General features: G+C 37.7%; 1 protein-coding gene across 1 annotated transcript; it reads left to right on the top strand.

Annotated features, from left to right (window-relative positions):
* The first annotated feature begins 2,855 nt into the window (after positions 1-2,855).
* On the top strand, positions 2,856-4,352 carry LOC120468809 (phospholipase A2 inhibitor PIP-like). Its single transcript, XM_089123535.1, has 5 exons — positions 2,856-2,933; positions 3,026-3,145; positions 3,390-3,521; positions 3,757-3,858; positions 3,987-4,352. The coding sequence occupies exons 1-5, from the start codon at positions 2,885-2,887 to the stop codon at positions 4,166-4,168; spliced, it is 585 nt and encodes a 194-aa protein (XP_088979661.1). The 5' UTR covers positions 2,856-2,884; the 3' UTR covers positions 4,169-4,352.
* The last annotated feature ends 6,939 nt before the right edge of the window (positions 4,353-11,291 follow it).

Raw genomic sequence — 11,291 nt, 5'->3', positions numbered from 1 at the left:
TAGCTTCAAGTCCCTGGGACTGACTGTTACTGAGGATCTGAGCTGGGGCATTAACACCACATCAGTGGTGGGAAAGGCACAGCAACGCCTCTTCTACCTAAGGGAACTGAGGAGAGCTAAACTCCCTAAGCAGCTTCTGGTAAATTTTTACCATTGTGCTATTGAGAGCGTGCTGACCTATGGGCTATTGGTGTGGTTCTCCAGCTGCACTAAGGCCGAACAGCAAGCCATCCAGAGGGTGGTGAGGACAGCGGGGAGAATCATATTGACTAACCTACCAGAGATACATATTGTTTACACCACCCGCTGTCTGCGGAGAGTACGTAAAATTCTGCGAGATCAGTCGCACCCAGCGCATCACCTGTTCCATCTGTTGCCCTCAGGGAGACGATACCGGGCCTTGAGAGCAAGGACCACGAGACTGGCCAACAGTTTTTATCCCTGAGCTGTGAGACTGTTGAACGAGCATTGCTCTAATTTACAAGCACCCCCCCATATTTAATATTCAACACATGATATATTTCTCTCCACACAACTTTAATAGTTGGGAACTGGGGTATGCATTATGCATTTTGCACATGTCAACAAACGGATTGCACTTTTGTATAATTTTTACTGCACTTATACTGTAGGACTCTATGATGTTATTTCGTTGTTATTTATAACAATGACAATAAAGAAATGAATTGAATTAATTACAAAGATACAGCTCACAGCATAATTACACACACTTATAGTTAATTTAATACTACGATAAAATCATATGTATCCCAATAGGACCTGGCCAACATAAAAACATATCAAATACACTCACCTAAAGGATTATTAGGAACACCATCCTACTGTGTTTGACCCCCTTTCACCTCCAGAACTGCCTTAATTCTACGTGGCATTGAAGTTGTTGAAAGCATTCTTTAGAAACGTTGGCCCATATTGATAAGATAGCATCTTTCAGTTGATGGAGATTAGTGGTATACACATCCTGGTACATGTTGTGAGGGGAACCTGTGTAACGGGTCTCAGAGTGTCACCCAGAGCGTCCTGATCCTCTGCGGTTCTCTGCTCTCATACTTCCTGATGCACTGAATACAGCAGATCTTCACATTCTACAATCAGACACTCTTTACTGAATATAGCTTGCATTCTCACTGGTACTATATTTGCTATATTTATGAAATAAAAATACTACATCACTGTTTTCCTGTGGTCATATTTAATAAAGTTTTCATGCTGCAAATAAGTTCAAATATTATTTTATTTCTTACAAAAATGAATAAATCAACTTTATGTTCAGAAGAAAATGTATAATTATTTAATTATACTTTCCTCCCATTGTTCCCTTTACTTATTTTGCACTTTCCTTTTATCATTATCATTATGTTCACAATGCAGGTGACAATAAAGTACAAAAAAACAATAACAGTGTTGGCACCTGGACCTGAGAGAAAATGAATGACTCAAAAGTATGAATAAAAGTTCTGCCTCTGATTAGGAATTTGCCTGATCAGGACTTCCCTAAATCATTTTTTTGTTTTTGTGGTTTGAATATGTTAGCCTTAGGTTGTCTATAAGCAAGTGGGTTGAACTTGACAAGGTCTGCCATACCTTTTTGTTTGTGTGGGGTTTTTTTTGTTTTTTTTTTGTGTTTTTTTTGGAGGGTCTGGTCCGCCGGAAAATTTAGCGGAAAAACATTGTGACCATTTTAGTGTATGCACCCTTTATTTTTAATCAGAGAAATGTGAAAAATGTTTTTTTTTTCCTTCATATCCTTAGTAATTTGGGTAGGCTGTCAATAAATGCATTCCAGATACACAGAACACTTGTGCTGACAACATCCACAACATATTGAAATCAGATCGGACAATGGACTGGGAATGTGTGTGATAGGCAGTGCGGTGTGAGAAGTGAGTGAACCAGGCAGACCTGTAACAGTCAAAAGTCTCATTGTTCATGATTTCAGAGAAAATGGAAGTTATGGTTCAGTTTAAACAGGTTGTCATGTCCCACGATGTGTAAGTGATATACTGAACTGCTCATATTGTTATCGTTTAATGTTGCAACAATAAGGTTGAAAACACTTTACAATAAGGTTCATTAGTTAGCGTTAGTTACCAAACCGTATTAACAAACATCAACAAACCATGAGCGACATTCATTTGTTCATCTTTGTTAACGTTAGTTAACAAAAATACAGTCATTCATTGTTTGTTCATGTTAGTTCACAGTGCACAAATGTTGACAAGATTTTAATAATGTATAGTCAATTTTGAAATGAACATTAACAAAGATTAATCAATGCTGCATAAGTTCAGTTCATTATTAGTTCAAGCTAATTAATGTATTTAACTAATGAACCTTATTTTAAAGTGTTACCAGTATATTTAAGTGAAAAGTTCTATTCTTGACAACTTGAAAACTAGTCTTGACCAGGTTTCTTAATAACTTCACATACTCACTGAATGTAGTTAATAGCTAAATCTTTATGTAAACTTTAGTATGTGTGATTTTCTTTCTTCTGCAGAAGACAAGAATATATTTTAAAGAATATTTACACCATTGAGCCCCATTGGCTTGCTTTTCATGGACACATACACACACACATTCAAATTCATTCAAAAAAAGGATTTGAATGACATGAGGGTGAGTAAATGAAAACATCTTAATTTTTGGGTCAACTATCACATTAACTAGGTTGGTTTACTTTAAGTAGACCTTTAGTACACATTGAAGTTTTCATAGTTATTTGTCATTAACTGGCAAGTAAATGATGTAAGCTGAAGTTTCTTTTTTCATTTTCTCATGAAGATCCTCCCCTTTTGATAAACTATAAATGGCACTGAAACAGGTATTCGGACACGATATTTCACTCTCCTCCTGTTCAAAGATGGATCTGCAAATCTCAGTTTTTCTTCTGTTTATTCTCTTCACTGCAGGTACGAAGACAAATGATGTTTGTGATGTTCTTGATTAGAAATACAGATCATTAGATGTTCTCTCTCTCACTGTCTCTGTTTTATTCCGAAAGGACACTCTCTCAGCTGTTATAATTGCTCGAATCCGATGGGTTCTTGTTCAGATCAAATGTTAATAACATGTCCCATTGGATCTTCTCAGTGCACGAGTTCAAGAGTAGGGACACAATTTGGTAAGTCCAATATTTAAAAAAAAAAACAATTATGATGATTGACTGATGGAGATGCTGCTCTTATTTACTTTTTTTTTTTAGAATTTACAATTTCAATCACAAACAGATATTTAATTTGTTTTCTCTCATATTGTCATGATTTATATTTAAAAAATAGTTTGAAATGAATATATATATATATATATATATACTGTATATAAATCAATTTTCCAGTTTAACTGGGCTTTCCTGTCTCATTCTTTAGGGGGCGTTAGTTCTACAGGGAACATTAAAGATTGTGCTGTTGCCTGTATAAGTCAGTCCTTTAATTTCGGCTATGTAAGGATGACTACTTCCTGCTGTAACACAGACCGGTGTAACCTCCAAGATGTTCCAGGTATTGTACTTCAATCATCATGTAGGGTGAATTCTGATTGATTGGGTCACTTTTTACAAGTCATTTCAATGGCAATAACTCGCCCTGAATTCACCTCTTATGTAAACTCAACATTCATTTTACTTGCAAAAGACATTCAGCTTGTCTGTGGTGAACTGACTGAATAGAACCGATAAAGGAGTGTTGTGGCATTAGATATTTTGTTCAGAAAATAAAATAATACTTGTTTTCCCAGAACCCGTCTTAAATGGAAAGAAATGTTTCTACTGTGATGATAAGAGCTGCTCAAACACAGTGAGCTGTTCAGGGACTGAAGATCGCTGCATTAAACAAACAGGTGAGAATCTGAAAACCGATCAAGATTAAAGTCATTATCTTATAAACTTGTTTTAAACATTTGTTACAGATCATATACCAATGTCCAGCTTAGATTGAATCAGTCTTGGTTTTCTTTCTTTTCATCAGGGACTTCTGAAGGCCAGAAAATAAATGGCTGTGTGTCTAAATCTATTTGTGACTTCATAACATTAAGTGCTGCGAACTTAACATGTTGTGAGGGGAACCTGTGTAACGGGTCTCAGAGTGTCACCCAGAGCGTCCTGATCCTCTGCGGTTCTCTGCTCTCATACTTACTCCTGATGCACTGAATACAGCAGATCTTCACATTCTACAATCAGACACACTTTACTGAATATATAGCGTGTGTTTCCTCTGTGCTATCCTTGGTGTTCCAATGTGATTTTTTTTGGTGTGAAATTCTGATGTGACAATTTATGAAATACACATGGTTCCTGTGGTCATATTTAATAAAGATTTGCATGCTGTAAAGAAGTTCAAAAGTTCCAATATTTTATTTCTTACAAAAATAAATAAATCAAATTTATGTTCAGAAGAAAAATGTATGAAAGAGAAATCTATATTGTTTCTCTTTTTGTTTCCTTTCCTGTTCTTTCCTTTTATCATTATCATTATGTTCACAATGCAGGTGACAATAAAGTATAAAAAACATACTCGGTTACTAGTGTAATCTCGGTTCTCTAAGGAGAGAACGTAAAGGAAAGCACGTGAGACACGCTGCTTCTCACCGAGGTCTCGACGACTGCCTGGAAATGCGGGGGGCCAGTTTGATTCATCAGAGATGGCCTGCCAGGCCTGGTCCCTTGTGGCTAGGGTTTGAACATATATTGGAGCTGGGTCGCCTAGCATAGGGGGGCCTAATTGTTTGGGTTGTTTTGACAAACCTGACTGAGAGAGTGACAAACGGGGAAAGGGTCCCCCAAAATGGGGACCGATTAGCATGGTGTTGTATGTTTGAAAGACTCTTTTTGTGCTTATTATTTCCAGAGGAGCGTGTCTTATGACAGGCCTGGACTGGTTTGTGAACACTCATGTCTTGCTCTATCAGAGCTGCTTTTGAAGCAGTGACTGTCTGTCGTGGGGCACGCTTCATAGCATGCACGCTGACTGCATTGGTAACTGGTTTGAGAACATTTCCAGACACCCGTGAGCAGGGGGCTTTAAGGGAAGCATTTATTTCTCGCTCTGTTTCAGCTGCTGTGAGAACAGCATTTGTCTGCAGTGATGCACACTTTACAGCGGGCCCATTGACTGCAGCTACAGTATAGTTTGCTCTGTTTGTTGTGTTAATCGGTTCTCTGATAAAGTAGGGTTAGTCTGCAGGGGGTGCGTGCTTATAACAGGTCCTTGCAGCAGTTAAAACATCACGGATACCTGAGCTAAGAAGGAACTGTGGTATGAGCATGAAAACATGTTTACAGCCTGGTGGCAAATAGTTGTTTTGATCTATGTGCTAATTTTGCCCTTCATGACGACTATGAGGGGGTCATTTTTTTACAACTCATCTGTTTAAATTATATTTAAGCCTTAAATTTCTGCGTAATTAAGGGCGTGGCCACTTGAGTGACAGGTGGATTGCCGCTGCTTTCACTGCTAGTCGTTGTCTGTTAGCGTCACCTTCAGCTGTGTTTGTGCTTTTTTCATACAGTTTAATACATGTATTATACCTTCACCCGCGCACGCCGTTGGATTCCGTCGTGTTGAGTATGGAGAGAACAAACAGCGCTGTATTTCCAGTTGTTTCCCTCTCATGCACTAATGGATGTCTGATGATTTCAGTGCTTTCTCTCCGTCCATGCAATAGATGCACACCCTTGAATGAGTGCAGATTTCTAGTGCATTTACTTGAACTTCTGAGGTAATATCTTTGGTTTGACCCATCTGAGAAACTGAGAGGCGGCCAAAATCAGATTGTAAAATGGTCTGAATTAAAGCTCTTTACGAACTTGACGTGAGATGCCGACTGACATGTGCTTGAATCACTGTCAAATGCACAAGCTTAGAACAATATTGTAAGTTACTAATACATTTTTAACTAGCAGAATAATAATAATGCATCACGATACACATAACTGACTGTTTGTATGTTGTGAGAAATGTGTGTGATCTGTGTTATGTACTTGTATACAGTACATGCTCTTAATTGCCCCTTGTGGGATTAATAAAGTTGATAAAAAAGTAAAGTAAATAGACTCACTTTTAGTTACGTCTTAACTATTATAATATTTCTAAGGGCAAAAACATGAACTTTAACCATTGGCTTTACTTTTTCAATTAGCTGTCACTTCAGCGTAAGGTCAGTAGCATATTAGTACCTCAGCTCCACCCACGTCCCGCCTCTTTGCCCATTTTAATTTATCCGGTAGTGACGAGAGGTGACACACTGCTGCCAAGATGGCGACGGCCGGCCCCGCCCACTTTAGGCTTCAAAAACGCTCTTCAGAAACCGACGGGTGACGTCACGGATACTACGTCCATATTTTTTTACAGTCTATGGTCCCGCCTGAGATGAAGGTGGGGGCGCAGCCGACCCCCCTGGAGGTAAGGAAGGGACCATCCTGGTAGTGGTGATGGGGAGGATCTTGGTGGTGGAGGAGGATGGAGGTGAATGGCAGTGACAGCATCTGCAGACTCAGGCAAGTGTAAGTACCAATCTTATATACTGTGACTGTAACACCTGATTGGATAGGAGTGAGGTAATACATGACACACTGATTGAGTCTTCCTGACAGAACTTAAGCTAAAGCTTTCATTTCTATGATACTAAAAACAGATTTTTTTTCAGATACTCAGTTTGTATTTTAATCATGCTAAAATGGTGTATGATTTATGAATTTGATAATGTGCTTATCCATTTAGTTGCGAATGCAGTGCACTTGCAGAGAGCCCACCCACACACTCTTCTGATTGGCTGTGCTTTTTAATTGATTTTGTCCCGTCTTGAGTCAAGTGGACAAACAAATTGCTTGCCACTGGAAATCTTAACGCATCGCATCTGGTTATAGGACATACGGTTAGGCTGTTTAAATTTGCTTTTCAAAGCTGCAATTTCTGCCAAGGGCCAACAGAACTAATGTAGCAGCATCATGAGCTGTTCATTTCCCTTGTTTTGTCTGAATGCCAGCGTATGGCAACTGCCACACTTTTTAACACGTAAAGCACTCATGGGATACTCGATTTGAACACATACCAACACCATCAGATCACCTTTTCATTTGTTCATCAGGCTGTTATAACTCATACAGCAGCCAAACAAAAACTGAAGTTAATGATTTAATGGTCAAGAGCCCAACTAAAACAAAAACTAATCATCATAATTATGACTTAAATTCTGGTTTTCTCCTTCAGTGATTCTGTTTGTTAACATCAGGTGTCTTCAATAATGCTCAATCATCAGTCAATTATTCACTCAATTGTCTCATTAACTTTATCTCTCCTTCAGTATTAAAGGTATAGCGGAGGATTTTCTTTTTCCGGGTGGGTAGTCTTTACTATTGGTCCACCTATGTGTCAATCATTCTGGTGATATGTTTACGTAAGGCCGTCGTAGGCTACGTGCTCATCCCTATGTAGTTTTCACTTTCAGGTGTATTATGTCGGAGTTACGGTTTCAGCCATTCCTTTGAAAATGGCTGAGGGTCGAAAGAGAAAAAATGTTTACTAAGTGTATGATAAGAAGCGAAAGGCCGCAGAATATAGAATCAAGACCAGAGAGATTTTGGGTGAATATCACACGCTAGCGTGCGCTAAAAGCACAGGTTGGGCTTCTCACTGATGCCGCAGTCGCGAAGATTCTACTGCACAGGTAAAGTTTGTCACGCTATTTGGAGAAATCCATTTAAAATCACTAGTAAAAGTTAATGCAAGCTACAATGCTAGCCCTGGCACGAGTCATGCACCGCATAGACACGGTAAACATCTCAATTTGTCTAAAGTAGCCTTTTGTCCAAAATGGTAAATGGTATCACGCTAAAATATTCTAAAATCTTGTGTGTTTATTATTACACAAATGCAACAAGCTACTTCTCCATATGCAACTATGTATAAAAATAACGTATTAACAATGAGAGATATTAGGTTAAGGACCAACGTAATAGCACTGCTTATATGTTGCTATGTAACGTAATTGCGATTTGCAAAATAGTTTCCTCAGAACGTATTTCGTGTGATACAGGGTTGCACATATCATGTCTTGAGTCCTCGGTCACTCAATCGATCAGTATAATAAGTAAATAAAACACGGAAGGGCATTTGACATGTTGTCTTTTTTATTAATGTTTTTTAGTTAGTTTAGAATTTGCAACATAATTGTGCAAGGCGTATAGACGTTCCCTCTCGGGAGCAAGAGTGTTGTGTTTGTGCATGTGCATTTTTTTTTTTTAAATTGGAGAGGGCGGGTCTTCTCTAAAATTCGGAAAGATCCTCCGCTATACCTTTAAGTCTTAACAGTATTAACTCTGCTCAGAGTTTATATAATTCACACTCTCAGTGTTAATTTAACACTGGGGATTTTGTGGTGTTAGGCATTTTAATAAAATAAATACTGAGTGTTCATTGCCGAAACTTTCACTTTTGGGTCATGCAAACAGTCTTCACACAGAAGAGCTTCAGTCTATCGCTTAAAGTGCCCCAATTTTGCTATTTTAAAGTTTCCTAATGTTGTTTTATAGTCTGCTAAAACAGGTTTACATCCATCAAAGATAAAAAAACAATGTATAATATGCTAAATCAGATAAATTATACAATAACAATTTTTGAAAAAAAAAATAACATTCCCATGTTTAGAAATCAATTTCAATAGTAACGTTACATTGGATTTAATATGTCTGAGATTTAATTTAAGATTTAATGAGAACTACTAATACATATTGTTAGTGCTGAGAACTTTCACATAAATAAACCCATAGCTTTCCACTCTCATATTTAAATGTTTACAGGATGTTTTCATTCACTTAGAGCTACACTCACCTAAAGGATTATTAGGAACACCATACTAATACATGTGTTTGACCCGCTTTCGCCTTCAGAATTGCCTTAATTCTATGTGTCATTGATTCAACAAGATGCTGAAAGCATTAGAAATGTTGGCCCATATTGATAGGATAGCATCTTGCAGTTGATGGAGATTTGTGGGATGCACATCCAGGGCATGAAGCTCCTTTTCCACCACATCCCAAAGATGCTCTATTGGGTTGAGATCTGGTGACTGTGGGGGCCATTTTAGTACAGTGAACTCATTGTCATGTTCAAGAAACCAATTTGAAATGATTCAAGCTTTGTGGCATGGTGCATTATCCTGCTGGAAGTAGCCATCAGAGGATGGGGACATGGTGGCCATAAAGGGATGGACATGGTCAGAAACAATACTCAGGTAGGCTGTGGCATGTAAACGATGCCCAATTGATACTAAAGTGTGCCAAGAAAACATCCCCCACACCATTACACCACCACCACCAGCCTGCACAGTGGTAACAAGGCATGATGGATCCATGTTCTCATTCTGTTTACCCCAAATTCTGACTCTACCATCTGAATGTCTCAACAGAAATCGAGACTCATCAGACCAGGCAACATTTTCTCTTCAATTTCAATTTTCTCGTCTTCAACTGTCCAATTTTGGTGAGCTCTTGCACATTGTAGCCCATCCGCCTCAAGGTTGTGCGTGTTGTGGCTTCATAAATGCTTTGCTGCATTCCTCGGTTGTAACGAGTGATTATTTCAGTCAAAGTTGCTCTTCTATCAGCTTGAATCAGTCGGCCCATTCTCCTCTGACCTCTAGCATTAACAAAGCAGGACTGCCGCATACTGGATGTTTTTCCCTTTTCACACCATTCTTTGTAAACCTAGAAATGGTTGTGCGTGAAAATCCCAGTAACTGAGCAGATTGTGAAATACTCAGACCGGCCCGTCTGGCACCAACAACCATGCCACGCTCAAAATTGCTTATATCACCTTTCTTTCCCTTTCTGACATTCGGTTCAGGAGATTGTCTTGACCAGGACCACACCCCTAAATGCATTGAAGCAACTGCCATGTGATTGGTTGATTAGATAATTGCATTAATAAGAAATTGGACAGGTGTTCCTAATAATCCTTTACGTGAGTATATATTACACTCACCTAAAGGATTATTAATCTTTTTAAATTTTTAATTTTTGGGTGAACTATCCCTTTAAAACTTTTTACCAGTTCTTTCTGTGCAATTTGTGTTGATCTATCAATATTTAATCAACACAAATATTTTGTATTAATATTTATATGTTTTTGCACCATTATACCGAACTTAACTGCCTCTGTTACAAGAAAAAAAATGTAAGACTGGAATTTTATGAACATTTCATGATGACTATATCAAACAGCCAGTTGAGAAATAACTGTCATTAATGTTTTAATCCCTGTTTTTTTATTTATTTATACTTTTCAGTTAGGATAATAATGATAGTCATAAGGTTAGCACCAGAATTTTTAGATAGTAAGAAGTTTCAAGGAGACGAGAGAGAGAGAGAGAGAGAGAGAGAGAGAGAGAGAGAGAGAGAGAGAGAGAGAGAGAGAGAGAGAGAGAGAGAATAAGACTGTAATGATTTGGAAGGATTTGAAACATAAATATTATACATTTTTTGAGAAAACAAAATAAAAATGTATAAAAGAATCTATTCCTAAATAAGAACAAGAGAATGAAAAAACATGCTAGCAAATAATTGTCCATGACAAATTAATGCTGGGAAACGTCACTTGTGTGTTTTATCTTCCCACATTTCTCAATGATCCTCCCAGTACATACTGTACTTACATACTAATTTCTAAGGGTGGAGCCTTCCTTGTATCTTAACATAAATTTGTTAATTTTATGTTTTTTCCCCTTTTTTGTATTTGGTTGTCTTGATATATTTGAATAGTTCCTTCACCCATTTTTATCCATGAGAGGAACTCTGCTGTATGTGTTTGTGCAAAGAGAATAGAAATCAATCTTGTTCCGATTTTTATATTTTCAGTAACTTCCCATCATCACCACCCAACCTTAAGCATTCTTATGCAAATAAAGTCTTAACTGTCAGGTTTATACAACACATATGTACCATAATTAATTACTTTTGTCAATTCATCTTACTAATCTTTGGCTAGTAAGTGCATGTACTCATTACTCATCTTTGGCTGTTAGTAAGTGCATGTGCTCATTACTCATCTTTGGCTGGTTGGTACAGTAGCATGTAATAAAACATGAACTAATGTGGTGCTTCTGGTTAAAAACTTTGAACATCAGTTTGTGTTTAAACAGATTGTCCAACCAAAAATAAACATTAATCTACTCCCCGTCAGGTCTTTGTATTTTTATATCGCTATAGTACAAGATTATTCAATTCAAATCTATTTGATAAACAAGTACAGGTCAAAAGTAATCAAAAAGTAGTGAAT

The sequence above is a fragment of the Pimephales promelas genome, chromosome 19, assembly GCF_988280905.1.
Source record: "Pimephales promelas chromosome 19, fPimPro1.hap1.1, whole genome shotgun sequence".
NCBI lineage: Eukaryota > Metazoa > Chordata > Actinopteri > Cypriniformes > Leuciscidae > Pimephales > Pimephales promelas.
The sequence above is the reverse complement of the archived record's forward strand: the minus strand, read 5'-3'. Positions and strand labels throughout refer to the sequence as shown.

What these genes read in the sequence shown, in the direction of transcription:
- LOC120468809 (XM_089123535.1), top strand. Translation starts at nt 2,885, where the DNA reads ATGGATCTGCAAATCTCAGTTTTTCTTCTGTTTATTCTCTTCACTGCA. An exon ending in AAGAGTAGGGACACAATTTG is followed by an intron (nt 3,146 to 3,389) that starts GTAAGTCCAATA and finishes CTCATTCTTTAG; the next exon opens with GGGGCGTTAGTTCTACAGGG. An exon ending in TAACCTCCAAGATGTTCCAG is followed by an intron (nt 3,522 to 3,756) that starts GTATTGTACTTC and finishes TTGTTTTCCCAG; the next exon opens with AACCCGTCTTAAATGGAAAG.